The following is a 20,929-nucleotide window of genomic DNA, read 5'->3' as shown; positions in this document are numbered from 1 at the left end:
AGTAGGTGTGAAGACGGTGAAGTTGGTCTGGTCTCTTGAAGCAGAGGCAAGCTGCTCTCAGACAGGAAGCAGGTCGTTAAAATGTGCTCCCAGTCCTCTTCAACTCCAAAATGAAACCAAGCTGGCTGGGCCTGGGATGACTAACAGCAGCAGGAGGCAGAAACTGCCTGCTGCCAGCCTGTTTCTTGTAGCCTGTAGCTGTTGCGGTCCTGATCCGTCAGGTCCGTGGTGCAACAGGCTGCAGCTGCCTGTGCTGCTATGCAAAGGGAGAAGAGCAACGTGCTCGAGGCAGCCCTGTCGCTCAGGGGGCTGGGGCTGTGCGCCAGGTGCTTTCCCCATACCTGCTGAAGTGTAACACACAGACACTACAGAACTTCACCTACAATTATTTAAAAATTCATTAAAATATTCCACTTTATTAACAGTATATATTTACATAATTTTTTTTTCCTGCTCTTGGTCAACCATGGTGCATGTTGAAAGGTTAAAAAAAAGCATTAAGCAATAACCACAAGATGAAAACATTTTAAACCTATACAATACCTTTTATACACAAATTTATACAAAGGAACACTTAAATAATACAACTGGACACAAAAATATACACTTTTAGAGAAATTCACATCAGTAATTGTATAAAGCTCTCTTCTGTACTAAGGGTCCTGAAAATCTCGGACTAAAACATTAGCTCTGTAATGCAAAAGGGTTACTGTGACAGTCCTCAAAGGCCACTATATCGCACACGGGCATATTCAAGGCTATCAGCTTATAGTTCAGTCTGTGTATTCAAGTTTTGAGGTCCTTTATGATTACGCAAACATCAGAAATATAGTGGTATAATAAACGGTACATAGGAAAGCAGCGTTTTAGAGCCAATATTAAAATCTGTAGGCTCAAAACTCCCACTTTCTTAATACTTAAACAAGTGTTTGATACTACCGTTTATTCAAAAATAGAAAGAGTAAATGCACTTACATAAAAATAACTTTTACTGTTCAGCAAGCGTGCTCATGTGATTTTTATATTAGTACAAACTTAAACAACAAAACCTGCCATATGACAAAATAAACAATACCAACTCACCTTCTCCCTACTTGAGTACATTTACATTAAGGCTTTGAATCATCCGACCCAAGAGTTTGCGATGTTAAGAGGAACAGGTCGACAGGGATGCCAGAATGTCTCACTGAGACTTCGTAGCATGGCTAAGTTAAAGCTCGCCACCTTAAGGAAACAGAAGGACACATGCTCATGCCTTGATGCTATTCCTTGTTGTCGCTGAACTAGGCTGTAAAGTGTAGTAACAGTATTTCATGGCAAGAGACACGTATGTAACAGTTTGGTTTTAAAACCAATTATTAATTCGATGGCAACATCTTTGGAGAAACTCCTTTTTTTTTTTTTCCTTTTTAATTCTTACAAGTTTCATGCAGAAAGATACTTCTTAAGAATACCTTAAGAAATGAAATTTTCTGACGGAACTGGAATGTGTATCCCAAACTGCTGCTTAAAAAAACAAAAAAAAGTCTAAAAGCTCTTGCTGGATTTTTGTCATACGTTTGTATCTTGCAATAATGGTTCTTTAGCTTCGCCAGGAGCCTGTGGGCTGTGGGGGTGGCCGTGGCTGCCACAGTGTTTCTTCCAGTTGCTGGATCGTACGTTTAGGTTTGTATGTTCGGGAATGAACAAGGCAACAAGTAGTGCCAAGAGCACAGAGCACGCTCCAAACAGGAATGGGGGACCGGGAATGATGGAGTTCTGAAAAGAACAACAGTAACACCACAATGTATTAACAAACCTTTAGACACGCGGTAACAGGCTGCAATTGCTCACTGCACACGTTTCAAGCGGGAAGAACTTTTGCTCCCCTTGCCAAGACAGTAGCTGGCCCCATACGGAGTGTTTTTGGGGAAACAGGGCAAGGACGTGGCATCCCGAGCCTTGGGAGAGGGAGCACAGGGTTCTTAGTAACGCAGGCCACCCTCCTGTTATAGGGCAAGTTCTTGCTGCTGAGGTTCCTCAACAAATCAGTATCCACTAGGAACTAAAGAAATATAGAGCGCTTGGTTAAGAGACTAAAGCACAACAAAACAAAAACCTGTGAAAGGTAGAGACCATGTCAGGGAGACAAGGCAGGTGCTGTAGTTACTCAGCCATCCTCCCTCAGTCTAGTCTCTTTACAAGGGTCATCACTGGTCTAATTACAATCAGCTGTAGCTCTTTGAAAGTTAAACTAAGCCTTACCATCCAGTTAAAAACAAACAGCCCCCCCACGAGCGAGTTCAGAACCTCTTTTTACACACTCCATTTGCAGCTAGCGTAACAGGATGTACTACCGCAGCGTACGCAAGGACTGGTGGGCACACGAGCCCTGCCTGGGTTCGTTCTTTTTTTTCTGGCATTAGCAAAAGACACGTACCTGTTGTAAGTGGTATTGTGCGACCACACCACCTCCTGCCGGGGATTCAGGCATGGGGAGTTCGTTCAGTTCAACATGAAATATGTAGAATATAAAACCATAAAGTGCTGGGCCCAAACCATTGCAGAGTCCTCGAATCCCTGTTATCATCCCTTGAACAACACCTGGGAAGAGCAAATACACTGTTTGCTAGCTGTATTTAGCCATAAGCCATTAAAAACTTAATTAGATATGAACAGCTCAGTAACACCTGATTCATGTCTTCAAACCAATGGAGGCAGGGAAGCTGCTCTAAGCAGCGGTGCACTAGGGGCAGCCGTAAACAAGGGGTGCAGAAAATAACGGCCATGCCAGTACAGTCGGGCGGTTTCCCGTCTCCCTCCAGGCACAGGGTAGCACGCATATAAAGATATAGATACAGACCCAATCCCCTTGCCGGCACTGTCTCACACAGGGGAGAAAGCCCTGGCTGCAACCTGGGCAACTAAGCCAACATTCATCAAAAGTGAGGAAAATAAACAGCATATTAAGTCTGCGAAATGTTTTGCTACTGTTGGGCCCCGGTGACTGTTCTCCCTCTGTGCCAGAAGGCTGTGATCCGCATGGATTTTAACATTCTGGGGCCTGGGCTCAGGTGTGCGGGCGACCCCGTGCCAGGATTCAGCCCGACCACCTGGCGCTATTACATCACCCTGACATGTCCATCTGCACAGTATTCTCGGACTAGAATTCATAGTATTAGGACAAAACCCACCCTGCTGGTCAGCATCAGCCGTTCGGGAAACCAGCGCGCTGACAGCTGGGAAAGTAATACTGGACATGGCTGCAACGGCTCCGGCTGCCCACATCATCCTGCAAAAGACACAGACCCAAAGTAACCGCTCTGCCCTTGCCACGCACGAAGCGCCTGTGGAACAGACACGTGCCCGCGCTTCCGCGTCTCCCCTGGATCAAGGATCCAAGGTAGATAAACAGCGTGTCGGTCAAATAGGGAAAGGAAATGTACATACCACGGCTCTGATCCAAAGCCATACCACGCCAGCTGTAGTATTTGAAATCCCAGGCCCAGTAGGATGGTATTTTTATTTCCAATGGACCGCATAAGTAAACTCAAAACTATTGTCTGATGGGGGCGGGGAAGTAAAGAAAGAAAAATCAGGAGAAAAACGTTTTATTCGAAACATTAAATACATGCAGATAATACATCTGAAAAGCAACAAAAAACCCTCAGAATATTTTATTCTAAATGTTAAATAAATGCAAATCAATTTTAAAAAGCCAAGTAAAATGCTCCAAAAGCAGTATTTGCCAAGTATTCAGGAGCCTCCACCAAAACACCAGCGCAGCAACCATTTAGCAAGTCGTATGAACAAACCGCCGCCCCAAAGGATTTCGTTTTCCTGCCACAAACCGCTTTGGATATTAATGGACCAAACCCTGGCTGCCGAGCTGACTTTTTCACCCAAGTGAAAGAGCGAGCGTTCATCACTTGTTAGGGGCTTAGGAAAGCAGCCCGGGGAAAGGCGAGTGCCGTGTGAGGTGCCCCCTGCCCGGGGTGTCCCTGCTCAGGCGAGGGCCCTGCACGAGATGAGCTCCCGGAGCCCATCCGACCCCCGCCACTCTGGGATTCTGGGATTCCTGGAGCCGCAGCGTTAGTTCCCCACAGCGCTTGGCTCTTCCGAAGTTACCCGATCCAGGGCAGGCATAGCAGTACCTCACCTGTGCAATAATGGAGAGAATCCCCAGGACTGCTATAAATGCTGCAACACTTTCCGATGAAAATCCCATTATCTGTGTGGAAAAAAGGCATTTTGATTATTAACCGTAAACCGCGTTTGGGGATGTCGCAAACATCAGTGGGAGAACACACAATGACCAGGATTATTCAACTCCTCCCTAACTTAAAAAAAAGTTGTGGTTTTTTTTTTTTTACATTAAATCGAGCAAGTATACAAAACTAAAGGGGCACGAATAGAAAACGAGTAAATGGTTCCCTCAAAAAATAAAAAACAAATTTAACATAGTGAGTCTCGTAGTCCAAGGATATTGCAAATGATAAAAATACAAGAAACTCATTTTTACGACTCATTCATCTCTCCCTTCTCTTCTTGTTTCTCTAAAAAGAGACAAAAGCAGAACAGCAAGAGAACTTTTATCAGCCACTGGAAGCTTTTAAATTACACTACTTATCTCTACTTTCTGTACTAATTCAGCAGTACCGAGAACCTTCTATAAATTTTGTTCCCATGCGTATGAAAAGGTTAAGTTACCTGTCTGAGGTATAGGAAGAAGCTGGAATATTGACCTGCCTCTGGGAGGTAGGAAAGAAAGACTGTTATGCAGATGAGCAGCACAACTGAGTCCTGGCCGACCTTCTTCAGTGACTACGGCAAGAAAAAAGTATTACAAAACATTTAATCCTCGTATTCAGAAAAGCATACCTAGCAAGAACCTGAAAAGTATGCCAAATTAACCAAGCTTTTATGTGGTACCACCAGAACAATACTTAGCAAAAGTATTAGCAGCAACGCGAGGTTAAACTTGAAAAACACATGGGCTTTGTTTTTCAAGCTCAAAACATAGTAAATTCAGTCTGTTCCCTGACTGGAAACCTCAGCATTTCCAAGTAACAAAATATGCCACATTTAAATAGCGTACTGCAAAAGGGTCGGCCTGCTCCCACGAAATGGGTGCTCCCCAGGACGCCGGCCTCATCTTCTCTGGCAGTGATTCTGGTACAGCAACAAGAATGAAACAGATGTCCAGCAAGGCTATTGCCGTGGCCAGGACCACAACCAGGCTGTCTCCGTAGACACGACCGAGGTAGGCACCGATAGCGGGGCTGGTAACTAAACTTGCCGCAAAAGTTGCTGAAACCTAGAACAAACAACAGCTGGTAAGATTTCCAGTGACAAAAGCCCACGGTATTATTGCCCACTTCTCCTCATTTCCAGAAGCCCAACCATTTTCAACAGGTAATGATTAAAAGTAACCTTTTCCCTGCGACCGTGTGGTAGCAGCTGTGTATTCCAGAGACATCTTTCAAGAAAAACAATTGTGGGTTGGTTTTTTTTTTTTTTTGGTAACTGGACAGCAGTGCAAGGCCCATAGAACTCCTGCATGTACTGACACAATTAGGGTTAATTAACTACACTCTGCTGGTATCTCGGGGAAGCGATGAGCCACATTCAATCTTTGTATTAGTGAAATATGCGATGGCTGTTAAGAAAACCATCACACGTGTCAAGGGCATATTAAATTTAATGTGCTGGTTAATCCGATGCAGTACAACAGATCCGCAGAAAGCAGTTTTCCCCTAACCAGCTGGCCTCGCTGTGGAAGCTGTTAACTTTAAAGCTAAAGGAACTTTCTCAGCAAATCTCAATCGCTGATGTGCGCAGGCAGAAGGAAACTATTTAGTTCTACACCCGTTGCTTTCGGCTCTTCCTGCTGAACATGATCGTGGATTCTGTATCCTGAATGCAACAAATAGTTCTGCTAATCCGTAACGCGCAGGGCTGCGAGGGCTCCCGAGATCTGGCAGGTGCCTGGGAGGCAACGGAGAAACGGAGGCGAGCTGTGAGAACTTCAGGCAGGCGCGTTACTCAGCTACGTTTGTTCTGAACAAAGCGCAGCGGCGTGACTGGAGACACGGGCAGGAGCAGCCAAGGTATCGTACAGTGGCAGCTCCAAAAGGATCGGGAACAAAAGGTTTTATTTTTGAAAAGATGGCAGAGCGGTGCTAGTGTGAGAAACTACGGAGGCATAACCAGAGCCCCTCAAATTGCATCGGCAACACTGATGACAACTATTAAGACAGCCTGAAAGACACCTTCTAGCACGGTCATATTTTGTTGGGAGCAGAATAATCAAGAGATACAGGACTGGATGGCAAGGACAAGTAAACAGAAAGCCCTGACTCCAAACTAAAAATCAACCTGCCAGAGAAGAAACAAAAATACAGTCTTGAAAAGATTCACCTACTGAAATGTTTAGTACTGAATAGCATAGGAACAGAGCCAAAAAAAATACCTACCAAACCATAGGCCATGCTTCTTTCATGTTCTTGGGTTATGTCTGCTACATACGCAAAAACCACAGAAAACGTCACTGCAAAAACTCCAGAGACAGAGATAACGGCGAAGTACCACCTAAGAACATCACAGAAAAATCAGAACAGCTATGCAGAAACAACAAGTCGTGATTTACAATCCAAGTACAGTTCAACAGTAAGTCACCCTGTCCAGTTTTTCGTGACAAATATTAATATAAACTTGGTCAAAGGCAATGTGAATGTGTCTCGATAGCGGCGTGCCATTCCCCCTTAGCGCACCGCACACGGAGATAAACAACAGAATTCTGTAACATCTACAAAAAGCTGCTGCGATTAAGTCCTTCTAGGAATCGAGGTGTTAGACTAACTGATGGGACCTCTCTCACCCAGAGCAAATTAGGAACCTCAGTGCGTTGGGAATCTGGTCACCGAGAGGTGTCAACGTGAGCCCCGCCTTTGCGCTATAAACACTAGCGCTCATCGTGTGAAACACTCGCCTACCCTTAGAAACGAGCTACTTCCCAGAAAAGGGATGAAGAATCCACGCACGATCTGCGTGACCGGCGAGAGTACGGCAAAGGCTCGGGGAGCTGCCTGACCAGCCGGCTCTGCCCCGCGTCAGCGCAGCCTGCGTTATTTCAGCTACGCCCCCGGGGGCAGCGGGCGGGCGGGCCAGCAACACCCAGAGTTCTGACTCACGCACTACATGGGGAACCTACATGCCAGTTAGGACCTTACTGACTTGCGCACAGGGTGAAACCTGCTGGATCTTAAAGCCTGAGAAACAGAAGCCTAGAACTGCAGCAACACTTCAGGTTACACGTGGTCGCCTTGTGCAGCAGCCAGTGCTAGGAAGACTTTTTGTTTCTGCACAGCTGGTTAGTATTGGGGTGATACGGCCACAACAAAGACCTGCACAGTTTACTGGACAGCATTCTAATATCTTTTGCAAATGTGCTGAAGGAGGAAGTGGGGCCTAGAGCAGAGCTCAAAAACAGTGGCTCTTAAAATCCTGACCAAGGCGTTTGGCCTCATGGCAGCTCCTTCAGTTTGACTCTGTTCTCCCAGCTTTGAACGAAGTGATACAAAAGCCTCAACCTTCCACGAAGCCAGAAACAATATTTTAGCCACAAACCCAGAAACAATACGCATTTTACAGCAACCTTGACAAGGAACAGCAAATCCAGCGTGAAACGATTCACTAACCATGGGCTGATCTTCATTAGTGGTATCGGTGCACAGGTGAAAAATACTGTTAGCAGCAAGAAGGACTTTCGCCCCCACACGTCGGACAGGGCACCTATGAGCGGGGCACTGAGGAACGATAATAAGCCCTAAATGAAACAAAACATTTTAAGTTAGTACTAAGCAGTTAGAGTCGTGATAGCCGACCGTGTCGCAGTATGACAGCAGGCTGGGCTCTGTTTTTAATTAAGTTGACAATTACAGTGCAACACATCACAGGCACTATGGTCAAGCGTCACTGATCATCTGTCCCGTGCCTGGTTACATAAAATTTGAGATTTGTTACCTCAGAGCCACACAATCCCAAATGCAGATGATCCAGTCATTCCAGCAGTTTTGTAGTTTTTAGAATTCACAGAAACATAAGTAATTGGAAATACCCTACTGCAGCAACCAGCGCCATGTGAAAAATTCTCAAATTTTAGCACCGTGCCTGTCATTTGGGATTAATCAGCCACCTTTTCATTTGCTGAACCCAAACAGCAGGTACAGACCAAACAATCTCTTACTAGAATTAAAATTATACATATTTGGCGTTTTAGCAATAATTTATTCCCGTTTTATTTATACTGTGAAACCTATATTGAAAGACCTCTTGAACGCCTCTCTCAGCTGGCAGTCACCCCTATATTCCTCCCACCATTCACTTTAAATTCTACTTGTGATTAACTTTTGCCACCTTACCTTTACTCCTTGAATTAGACCATTCATTAGAAATGTATGTTTTGGGAAGGTTTCATGCAAAACCTGGGGAAGAAATACAAATGCTGTCATTTACACAATATTAACCATAAATATTGCTAATGATGCACCCAACTTCTACCACTTGTGCCGCTCACACCCACGCTAGTTTTGTATTTTCATAGAATGTAGAGAAAGAAAAAAAGACACACCATAAATAATCTATTTCATCTTTAATTCACATGGGAGGTACTTAGAGTTCAGTTTTACTTGTCAGAGGCCTCAGTTCTCTCAGCACTCTGGGAAGGATTCATGTCATCCAACTTCAGTGTCTGAATCTACACAGACCACAGAGAACCGAGAAAATGACCTCAGCCCATGATCTCCACGTGTCATCTGCCGGGGGCTGAGGAGAGAGAGGAGCGACACCACCACCACTCCGAAGAGCCAAGCTACACAGGTCAAGCAGGCACCTCTCTCAGCCTGACCTGCGTTACGCCAGACGGATTCTACACGCTGACCAAAGTGCGGTTTGTGTCAGAGAGACTGGTCGTGGTTAACAGCAGCTTACAGAGCCGCACCGCGCTGCCTTTTAGGTGGGGTTGTCTTGGAGATCTTTTAGCCTTCACTCCTTTTAATTTTAAGCATGTGTCACTCTCAAAGATTAAATCCAAATGGAAAGCAACCAACTACACTGGAAAATAATTTGGTACGAACACACTGGTGTGACTGTCTCGCTAATCACAGGGAAGCCCCAACTGGTGTAACAGGGTCTGCGCTCTGAAGCTTGCGTTCGAAGCACAGCTGGGTCAGCAAAGCCAGGTCATCTCCCTACCTACACACACCCGCTTGCGTAATTTTACCAAATTTCAAGTGCATTTTCGTCCTTACATTTGTAATGTGCCAACTTTTCATAGCATCTTGAAAGGAGAGATCATTTCCTTACTGTCATACTGGTTTCAAGTCAGAAAATACTTCCATGTAAGCTTTAGTGCTAGCAGACTTGCACACAAACAGCTGTGCTGCATCCTTACACTGCTTTAACGAAATAATGGTAAATTCCCGATTCCATGTAAAAACACAAAGCTTTTCACCAGCACAACAGAGCAGCTCAATGATACGTGATTTTCATTTTCAGTACCTTTGCAGTAACTGCCCCACTCCCACACTGCCAGGAAAAGCTCAAGCGTGTCACTCACCACCAGCGTGGGCGCCGTCAAGAGTCCCCAGGCAAAAAACTCCAAGAAGATCACTATAACGGCATGGTAGACACTGGGTGAACCTATCCCTTGAGGCTAAAACAAGAGAAAAATCAGGTGGTTAAAACATCGAGCAATCTATCACAGTCCTGAGAAATGCACCTGAACACTAGAAGCAGAAGGATTAAGAAATGAAACAGGACTCAAACCGTCAGAGTAGGGTTACTCGTTACTCGAGCTAACTGGTACTGAGCGAAATTCCTTTTTTAACCCTTTGCTCCTAAAGTCCTGAAGTGTCTTAATCCTCCGCAGAGTACAAAGTGTGCTCCCATCTCGAAAGGAAAAATAAACTACTTATAGTGCCAGTCTGGAAAACAAGGATGCTACTGAAAGCGGAAACAGACTCTTCTTTGGATAATTAATTTCTTTTCCTTGAGAAAAATGCTTAAGCCCACACAATGCTGCATGGAAATCAAGTTTTCATTATTTCAAAACATGGTAGCGTTTACACTCGGCTTCCCCAAAGTCTAACTACCTGGCCTATCAAACATCTTTATAGTCCTTCTGTTACTAAAAGGCACTGTGGCTACCTACAAAGCTTGGAGAGCTCTAAACCAGGAAAGAGAAACTGAAATAACAAACGCCAGAAGCGAATCTTAAGAACAGCACTGACTGCTTCCCAAATACTCAGCGCAGGCCTGTTCGCTACAACGTGCTTCAGTTGTAGGAAGAGATCTGGATAGAAGATGTGAAACAAGGAACTTCCAGTTCTTCGGTGATTTAGTATAATCAGAGGTAGATTTTGAGGAGAACAAAAAGAGCAAGGGTGGGACAACCGGCTCCACTCACACGGTCTGTCAATGCTACCCTGTCAAACAACATGCCACAGCTCATCAGCTGCAAATTGAGGAAACGGAGCATGAATTATTTTCATAGGAAGGTAGGATGAATAACTCATCAGAAATCTCATATGCATTCTTGAAGCTTTGAAGCACTGCCTTAACATCTACTTCCCTGGCTTTGCGCACGGGTCAGTTAGTAGGAGAGCGGCACCGATTCGATTGGACCTAGGACTCATACTGAGCAAACACACGCAGGCTAAGGTCCTCAGCTGCTTTTCAGGAGGGCTCAGGGCGATCTTACCAACATGCGTAAATATCTGACAGGAGGGTCCAGGCGACACAGCCAGACTCTTCTCAGAGGCCACAGTGACAGGACTGGAGACGCACACTGAAATTCTACTTAAACCTTGAGCAGAACCAGCCCCTGGGAACAGGGCACCCAGTGAGGCTGTGGAATCTCCACCCCCCAAACTCTGACCGACACATCCCTGAGCAAACGGCTCCAGCTGACCCTGTCCGGGGAAGAGAGCGGGTAGTGGGGTTAGAGGTGTTCACAAGTGCTCTCCAACCTCAAACACAACACAGTTTTAAGCTTCAGTTTGGTAATACTAGAGCCTTTCTTTTATTACAAGATTTATGCAAGCCATACCCAGCTCTTCTTTCCATATTCCAATATTTCCAAGACAGAAACAAAAATGAGCCTTCTTAACAGCTGTAGGAAATAAACACAGAAAACCACACTGGCCATTCACCCCTATTGCTAGAAAAGATCATACTTTTCAAAAGTAACCATATCAATACATAAAAGGTGAGCTACAGAAGCACCTCAGCACTGTGCTATATATACAATTCCTTTCCCTTTCCACCCACGACCCTTAACTTAGTTTCATGTTAAAAATCCAGCTCTGCACAAACCATAAGTAACAATGTTAGCTGTTTGGCTCAGTCTGATACAGAAAATCAGGCTTACTCTGACAGTCCCCAGATTCCGACAAGCTAATGGATTGTCACCCCCCAAGGTATTACAGATGGTGAGGTGGGAGTCACGAGCCATCCCTGTCCCTCCAAGCACCAGGGGTCAAAAGCACCTCCGTTCTGTTCACATGGAGCAAACACGGGCTCACCAGCCTACGGCTGCCCCTACGCCACCTGCATCCCCTCCGGGCAGCGACTCAGAGATCACACGCACAAACCAGAGCAGCAGGATGAAGCCAGTGGCTGTCCTGCACAAACCATCGGTGATTTTAGAGGCACCCAAGCGGGCGACTGCCACCCTCTGCCATGCCATCCAGCTGTAAGCAACACGATCAGGGGTTTCCATTACACTGGCAGAGACAAACAGGAGTGACATTTAGATCACTAGGGTTAAACTTCCTTGCTTTCTTGTTGCTAATGCTCACTTATCACAGGTACTGTTACTTGTTCTTATGTAAAAAAAAAAAAAAAAGTAATTTAGTCACATTTAGATCATCACCTCTATAGCTGTTTTTAAAGATGGCTGCTACTATAAAGTAGCAAAAATACTCCTGAGGTGGAAGGGAGAAGGAGATTAATAAGCGGTTACATCAGAGTGTATTAAGATACGTTATGCACACTCAGTCTGCAAGACTTAAGTGCCAGTGTGATGGCCCATCCTACCCCAGCACGTAGAGCGCAGGTGTGGGGTACTCAGCTCTGCCCCGCTGCGCTTTACAAACTGGCTGATGAATAACCAAAGTGCAACCAAGTCAGAAGGCCTTACACCTGGGGATAAAAGGCGCAGAGCCTTTGTGTGAACAGCCTGCAACTGAGACGTCCCGTCATGGTAATGGCAACCCTCCTCTGCAACCGCATAGCCAGAGCAGAGTATCTGTGTTTGGGAAAATCTATGGCACAAAACAGCACTCAAGAATGGCCCTTTCTCTCGTTAGGGAGAAAGCTTCCCTAACTGAACACTTTGTACTATCGTCAGTCATGCCAGTGCCAGAGAGCGTATGTGCCAGGCAACCCCTTGAACACCTTCTTACCACTTATCGCCAATAGATTAAATGGACCGAAGTTCCCCATCAGTAAACTCTTTCTGCCTGTGACTCTGCCTCATTGATCAGCTGTATATTCTTTCTGGCAAGAGAGTCACACAGTTTTCTTTGATGTCAAATAGTTTCAAAATAAACCAATCAGGCTGGAAACTCTACACTTGCATGGTTGATTAATTTGATTTACATTACTGGTTTGCCAGCTGGAGACGTTCAAGACACGGGCCATCTTCATTTACCTGTTTCCCATAATGTCACATAGTGTGTTGGGCAATCAAAGAAACTAAGGAGACTGAGCGCTGACAACTAATTAAACGTTTCAGCAAACATTAAAAAAAAAATAAATCTAAGCATAAAGTTTTTGCTGCCATTATAAAGAATACTGTTATACCAGACTTCATAACTTTAAAAATTAATTTAAAACAAATAAATTCCCAAAACATTTATTTGAAGGCAGAAAATATCGCAAGCTGGCATTTTTGTTACCTAACACCAATCCACGTACCTTCAACTAATGTTTAAAGCCCACTTTTCCACTGTTTTAGAAACAACTGAAAATCGTACAGAGCTCATGCCAGTCTGCACTCTGCTTTTGAAACTGGTGGTGAGAAACACTGAACACAGCACCGAAAGCATCACCAAGTGCAGTTATTATAACATCCTTTCTCCTCTCTTGGCAAAAGAAAGTTGAAGTTGAGAGAGAAAGAACACTTGGAAATGTGTTGTATTTTAATCAATGATTACTCCAGAGAGAAATCCTGAAGCACCACGTCCCATGGGTAACAGCATTTCATCTGCTTCTATTAACTCATTCTAAAATATTTGCATTTAACATTTGCACACAGCAATCTCGTGTGTTTCTAGCTTTACAAAGAGCACGAAAACCTGTCCTGAAGAACATCAGCGTCCACCACTGGAATTGGTTTTGCTTCTTACCATAGAGCAATCCAGACAGTTGGTCACCAGCTCGACGGCCAGCTCTGGTGACTCTGACACCTCCCTCCTTTCCACTATATACAGACCGAAGGGACACCGGCAATTTGGTCTGGCAAAGATGCCTCTTTATTTGAAGAGCGCACATCAAAGCCACACAGTTACACAGTGGAAAACAAATCTAGGGGCGGCGGTACATAGGAAGTAACGGTCCTCATCAATAAAAAAACCAAGCTGCAACAGCCCAAACACTTGGCAGCTTCCTTTCTTTTCAAAATCTAGGTATTTAAGAGGAAGCAATGCAGTGGGAGGGCACTGCAAGACACTTTTTCCAGGCACCCCTCCTCTGACGCAAGGGCTCGTCCCGTTCCGTCCCGGGCCGAGGGGACGCGGCTGCTGCCGCCGCGATCCCGCAGCCCGTCTGTCCGTCCGTCCCGCACCGCTAGGTCCTCCTCGCTCCCCCTCCGCGAGGCACGGTCTGGGCCGAGCCTGCCTGAGCCGCGGCGACCTGTGTCCAACTCCTGAGGCGGCACGGCGGTGCACGCCTGCTCCCGAGCCCCCCGAAATCGCCGACAAAGCGCGTTCGCGGCGAGGACGGGCAGCAGCCTGACACCCCTACAGGTGTCCGCAGGGCTGCCGGCCGGCCCCGCGGCTCCACAAAACAGACCGAGACCCGCGGCCGCGCGCAGCCCGGCCCCCCGCCGCCGCCCCCCGGCCCGGCCCCGCCTGGCCTCACCGTCCCGCCGTCCTTAATGATGATCTTCTTGGCCAACATGATGCTGCGGTTGACGGCGCGTTTCTTCTTCTTCCCCCCCTGGGTCATTTTACCATCGTACGGCCCCGGGGGGGGAGCGGGGGCAGCAGCGGACCCTCCCGGCAGCCCGGCCTTCCCCTCGCCTCGCCTCCCCGCGCGGCCGCCGCCTCCCCTCACGCACCCGGCGCCATCTTGGCTGCCCACCCCCGGCCACGGGCGCAGCCGGCGCCGCGCATCACGCGATCACCCCATTGGCCGGCGCCGGTCACGTGGGCGGGAAGCACCGCCCTCCCGCCTCCCTTCCTTCCTTCCCGCGCCACGGGCGGGCCCGGCCGCCGCTGGGCAGAACCGAGCACCGTGAAAAATAAGGGGAAGAGGCCGCTGCCAGGGGCCGGCGGCTCGCGCTGCCCAGAGCCCCGCCGCCCCTCCCCCTCCTGACACACGGGGGGTTTCACAGAACCCCAGACTGGTGAGGGTTGGCAGGGCCCTCTGGAGCTCACCCCATCCCACCCCCTGCTGGAGCAGGCACCCCCAGAGCAGGGGCACAGGGCCGCGTCCAGGCGGGGGGTGAATGTCTCCAGGGAAGGGACCCCACAGCCTCTCTGGGCAGCCTGTGCCCCTGCTCTGGCACCCGCACAGGGAAGGGGTTTGGCCTCATCTTCAGGGGGAACTTCCCGTGTTCCAGCTTGTGCCCGTGGCCCCTTGGCCTGGCGTTGGGCACCACTGAAAAGAGCCCGGCCCCATTGTCCTGACACCCGCCCTTCAGTTATTGACAAGTATTGACATGAATTATCAAATGTTCTGGGCCATTCCCACCCCTCAAGAGCCCCGGTGTGTCACAAACCTCTGCCAGCATTGACCCCCCAAGGTTGTAGCCGAGCCTGACGGGTGATTCCCAACCCTTTCCTCCCACCCTCCGCTGGTTGCAGGGCCTGGAAAAGGGGCCAAAAAAAGCAGTTCCTACCAGACAGACCTGCAAGACATCAGAAGACACTTCTAGAGCCAAAGTACAAAAGCACAGATTTAACCCATCTTAAAAATCCAGCTTGGAGACATTCTGCTTTCTTACTCTCAAGTTTTAAAACTTAGCTTATGAAAGCTTTGACAGCTTTCAAGGGGCAGGCCATTTCAGGTTCCCGTTTACCACGCAGCCTGCACGTAATAAGAGGGATCAGCTTTCCCAAAGCATTGCACCCACTAGCAGGGAAAATCTTTTAGAAACATGTACTATTATTGTTAATTATTCTGTACCTTATAGTTTAATTTCCCTCACCCTGATGTCTGGCAGCACTAAGCAGCAACACCTGTCCACATCCTGTCCTATTACGCTCATGGTCCCAGTCACAACTCCACAGCCATAGCCACATACCAGTCTTTTCCAGTTCTCCTTCACTCAGTCCACCTTCCAGCCCTCTAACTACACATCCCTGTCTCCCCAGCTCCCGCAACATCCCAGCTTCCCCCAAAACCTCAGCCACGCATTAACATCTCCCCCGTCCCTACAGGCCCGGCAGCTGCTACACGGAACCTCAGCCGTAACGTACCGACCTCTGCACTGGCTCCCCTACAGTGCAGGTACCCCCATCATAACAAAGGGGTGTAAATCACTCGCTGCTGGAGATCATGTGGGCTTAAGTTAAACTGTCAGCCTTGAGACCAAGGCCCAAGGCTTATCTGATCATAATCCAGCTTTTAAGGAATTGAGAATTTCCTGAGGCATAACCCTACTCTGGCCAATGGATCTACTCTGGTCTCACAGCGAGACAAAGCCAAGGAGGCTCTGGCTCACGACATGACAAAGTGTGGATCTACAGGGCTACACACAGGGAAAAAGGATGTTTGCAGCGATTGCTATTATCAGTCACGCATTACAAGTCTTAATAAGTTACAGCAAGTATGTGACAGTTCTGTTCCAGGGCTTCTCACCCCTTCTACTGGAAAAGGGGAGGGGTCCTAAAATTTTGGCATGGTGTCAAGTCTGCTCCTTGGAGAGAGTGCTGTTACATTTTGGTGGGAAAGGCACAGACACGTACATGACGTGGGGAACTCACGAAAAAACACAATACACCTCACAGAGACGCTTTGTAACTAGACTGATAAAACAGCTGTTTTTCCATCCACACCTTTATATTAGACCAACCCCTGTTATTGATGTCAGTATCCCAAAATAAATGCGTCTTAAATATCAAGTTTGCTCATGTAGGCTGAGCAGACAATTCAAGAAAGAATTCCTAAATTTAGAATAAACTCCAGATAAATATGACTTGCTTTTGCTGTCAGGAATCTCAGCCAGCTACACTTTTTCAGATATCAAACCCCACTTACCTACGTAAGTCCTGACATAATCCGCTCTGTCATTATTTAACTGAGAGACAAACTCCTGATATTTAATGTCCTGAAGAAGAGAAACAAAAATTGTCTGTTATATCCAAACACCTGTGGTGTTCAACCTTCTATACAAAGTAAATGCAGAAAAAGTACCTGCTAGCTGTAGAAGACATTACCATCTCTTTGGAAGCAGAATGGAAACGGACAGAGTATTCATCATCTCCCCAGGGGAAACCCTTGATTCTAAAGCAAAGACAGACGATGAATTCGATGGTTTCAGCTAAGACTCCTACAGATTGCTTTTAGACCGAACTCAAAGAACACTGTCCCTAGCATCCCAGTACTCCGTACCAGCTATGATCCTTTGGTTAGCTGATGAATAATTCACTTCTGTCACCTACTGGCCAAAAAATTTCAGTTTAAATCAGGCTGCATGTGATCACTAAGACCAGAGCAGAATTGACAACAGCAACTGACAGAAATGAAGAGTCCTGAAAATTATCGCTGCACAGCTGGTGACATGACCTGTTTTTAAGATATATATCTCTGGAAAGGACAGGGAAATTTGTTATCCACCATCTATAGCAATGTGTTTGTGAACTCTGTTCGGGTCTTTGAGAGGTTATAAATTATAGCTATACAAAACCTCAGCTTCTAAATCGTAGCCTGGATCAACGGATTGTGTTGTATTCTAGAGGGTATATTGTACAGTACTTTCCACCGCTATCAAAATTAAGTATTTAAAATGGGTGGAAAAAGCTACTGAATCACTAGCGTGTGGCAAAACTCTTCTACAAAGGATTACAGTGTTTTACAATTGCACACCGTACTTGATACCCAGACACTCCCTACCACCTCCAGCTCAGGAACCGCAGTCCTGAATACAGAGATGAGGGGTTTCCAACCAGAAGAGAGCAGAGGCAGTCAGAAGGTGGCTGCTGGAATGTGATTTACAAGAAGTCATGATACAGAGGTCAAAAACAAGCACTTCTCAGTCAAAATTAAATTTCTGGCAAAGTTCAGTAAGCTCTATGTTAAAAGACCCCACTGACAAACATCTCTGGATTTTATAGAAAATTACGCCCAAAATTATGTTCTGAAATAATAAATGTTAATTAAAACATTGTTTTATTTCTGCTAAAATATGCATAAGGCAAGCCTCTCCATTTACAAAGCTCTCAAACAGTTTTATATCATATTCTTAATAAAGCCGATGCCTAATTTTACCCAGTTGATTACTATAGAGGCATTATCTACACATACAGGAGAAAAAAATTACAGTATTTTACCTCAGTATGGATTAAAAAAAGACTATTAGGTCATGTAAGACACATTCTGTGGTTCAGCAGTGTTACACCAAAAAAATAACCTGTTTCAAAACTGCCTGGAAACGCCATATATTGGAATCGTATTCAGCGACATCACACACAAATATCAACATCAACATATGTAAAAAAAAAAACCTAAGACCACCTTAAAAATTTTGCTACAGTGTTTGAATACATGATTTATATTTGGGCTCATGTACTTAAAACTAAATTTAAAAGATATTGACAATAATAACAAACTTCTAAAAATCTAAAAAAAAGTGTTACTCATGGCAGCAAATATAAACATATGCTTAGCATATAAGCAATTCTTACTGAGCTATAACTTGCTAATGAAATTAATATGGCTAATTATAGTCAGAACGATGGCGGAATGTTGAAGGCAAGATTTAAAAATGTCATGTCTATTCCTGGATACAAATGTACAGCAGATATTCAAGAATAAGCACTGAACGGCACCTCAGGACAGATTTTTTGCTTCTAGAAAGAGTTATAAATTCACCTAGTGGGAAATAATTAGAAAAGTTACAAATTCAACTGAATTTGAATTCATAGTAATCAGAGCAGAAGGTAGCATCTAATTAATTCCACTCATTTTGCTGCATTTTCCCCTGCATTTTTTTTTCCAGTAAAAATATCTTAACTCTGGATAGCTAAAAGCACACAACGAGCTTACCTGGAAAGAGCAGAACTCTTTAGAAACCTCCTGCGGAAAATAATCAGCATTAAAAATGAACAGAACAATGAAAAAAAAAGGCAAGGAAACACTTCTTGGACTTTCTTACAATAGCTGAACACCGTAGGTAATGATACACTACCACGTATATGGTATAATGCCATGTTATGTATAAACATTACCTTTCTAGTACACAAAAACCCACTTAATATTTTTTAATATCTCATTCTTACAAAACATGGATTTCAGAGGTGAAAATGAATTATCTTCCTCATTCACAATATCCAGCAAGACACACTGTCAACAGGAGGAAAATTAACAACTTCAGATTTGGAAAGCGATGATTGCTTAAATACAACAGAATGTGCATGGCCGGTAAGGAAATATATTAAAATATGAAAGTTACTGACAACAAAAAACAGAAGAAATGCAACGTTTCATTTATCAATGTTAAAACAGTTTAACAAAATCATTACAGTGTTTTGAATTACAGCCATAAAAATAAGTTAGGAACACAAAACAATTGTGTACTTCTAGAAAGCTGTGAGAGGACTGTACGAGTAACTGAAACTCAAGCATATGCTACCAAAGTACGATTTTTTTTTTTTTGGAGGAAAAATAAAACAATAGTTTCTAAAAAGTTACATTAAAAACCCCAAGGTGTGATCTTGTAGAGGCCGGTTCTAGAGCATTAATCTACCTATTATTAAAGCAAACAAAAAGGGAAGTTTTCTTACAGTTTGTCTAAAACAAAGAAGTTGAAGAGAACTATAAAATTATCTGAATTCTTTGAGAAAAAGATTATTGGGCACTTGTGGATAGCACAGAAATACAAACCTTAAAGAAAAGTTTACCTTACTTTATTAGACTCAAGATTTTGGGCCACTGAACGGCTGATTCATTGTGCTCTGAAGATAGTTCTAAGATCATTGTTATTTGACCATTTATCGCGTATCCCAGAGACACTCAAATAAAACTACCAAATATCCAAGTATTCAATAAATACTCCCATTATGCAAATCTTAAAAAAACCCCACATAATTCAAGTTATTGCAAATAAATACCTAGCTAAAACTTTATAAATTTTTAAATAAAATTCTGCTAACTATGGGTTAGCCTCATTCGATACACAACTAAACTAACCAATCCATAGTCTAAAAGTCATAAAAATATTTCAGAAAGACAGCCTTGTTTTTGGAAAGTTATGACTCCTAGATTGGTTTTAGGACAAACTCAAAGCACACTACTCCCTACTTCCCCGTGCTCTGTGCTAGCTATGCTTCTTTGGTTAGTTAATGAGTTATAGACTTAAACTGCCTCCTTTTTTTTTTTTTGTCTGTTTTAAATTTTAAAATCCAGATACAAAAGTATCTCAATGAGAAAACGTGCATATGCTCTGAGATTGCAAGTGTTACAGAAACCAGTAAGCCCTCCTCGAGCCCTTCCTGTTCTCAAGAAACACACGCCATCCTCCCTCTGCCTACAATTACGCTTTTCAACCTGGAGGGTCTCAGGCCAGAGTCCTTCGTTAGCCTGTAAAGGAAAGAGAGCTCAAAATGCAAATTCGTATTTCCTTCACAGCAACAGCGTTTGAAGAGATCTACCCCTCTACTGGAAAATTTAACGGAACTGCAAATCAAAAGGATGGAAGAGCCACCGATCTACAGAGCAGTTACTGTTCCTTAGTGCGGTAGCTACATCGTTCTCCAAAGCTGTATGGCGCCCTATTCAAAAGCTTCGAGCACCCATTCCTGTTCTTGCCTTTAAACCCATCCTTATTACCAAATACTGACGGGTGCACTTGGAAAATTAAACTGGGTTATAAGTAACAGAACTCCAGCAACCTGCTGATTATTTGGTCTGTTTGGTCCCTTCCTGTGCAACTGGCGTTAAAGTGTTCTCAACCCGCTTCTTATGTTTTCTGGAGAAATTCTTCAAGGCAGTAACCAATTACAACATCACCTGAACGTTTCCACCACTGAGATTCATGAAATTAAAAGCACTATCATGTAGGCCAAACTCCATCCCAGATATCACTACCAACGCTTCTCAGCTCCTTTCAGAGCCACGCCGCGAGCCACTGTTCTATGCGTCTTACCTCATGCTGTATTTCAGAGGCAAAATTTTTCAAAGATTTTGCCACACTGAGTGTTGTAGGCAAAAGATTTAATATTAACACAGAATGCCAACTTAGGGTAATACGTGATAATTTTGACTACCAAGTGGCAGAGCTCCTGCAATTACGGCGTGCTGGGATAGATTCACAGTTCACAAAGCTTATCAAACCCTTGGCATAACTCCGAAATTTCTTTGATGTCTTGCCCTTCTACGATAAACAAATGAAAAGTTGATAATCCATATTATTGCCAACAGAAGGAAAACATTATTTTTACGTGGCTGACGTAAATGGAATTTTTCCTTTCCCATTTACAATGCTTCATTAAAAAAATCTCAG

At 44.8% G+C, this 20,929-nt stretch overlaps 1 protein-coding gene across 4 annotated transcripts; it reads right to left on the bottom strand.

The window, feature by feature from the left end:
- Nucleotides 1–385: 385 nt before the first annotated feature.
- SLC71A1 (solute carrier family 71 member 1) lies at nt 386–18,450 on the bottom strand. 4 transcript variants are annotated; one of them, XM_075098228.1, is made up of 13 exons: nt 16,624–18,450; nt 16,468–16,537; nt 9,599–9,694; nt 8,403–8,465; nt 7,680–7,807; nt 6,456–6,570; nt 5,078–5,296; nt 4,690–4,803; nt 4,139–4,210; nt 3,430–3,542; nt 3,174–3,271; nt 2,420–2,583; nt 386–1,758 (listed from the first exon to the last, which is right to left on the bottom strand). In XM_075098228.1, the coding sequence occupies exons 4-13, from the start codon at nt 8,427–8,429 to the stop codon at nt 1,552–1,554; spliced, it is 1,257 nt and encodes a 418-aa protein (XP_074954329.1). In that variant the 5' UTR covers nt 8,430–8,465; nt 9,599–9,694; nt 16,468–16,537; nt 16,624–18,450; the 3' UTR covers nt 386–1,551. The 4 variants fall into 4 exon arrangements, with proteins under 4 accessions (XP_074954329.1, XP_074954330.1, XP_074954328.1 ...); XM_075098229.1 differs by having other exon boundaries at nt 16,468–17,852; XM_075098227.1 differs by lacking the exons at nt 16,468–16,537; nt 16,624–18,450 and adding an exon at nt 14,125–14,399.
- Between the last annotated feature and the right edge of the window lie 2,479 nt (nt 18,451–20,929).

Source organism: Phalacrocorax aristotelis, chromosome 6 (assembly GCF_949628215.1).
Source record: "Phalacrocorax aristotelis chromosome 6, bGulAri2.1, whole genome shotgun sequence".
NCBI classification, from domain to species: domain Eukaryota; kingdom Metazoa; phylum Chordata; class Aves; order Suliformes; family Phalacrocoracidae; genus Phalacrocorax; species Phalacrocorax aristotelis.
Note: the sequence above shows the minus strand (reverse complement) of the source record. Positions and strands in the feature narration are given on the sequence as shown.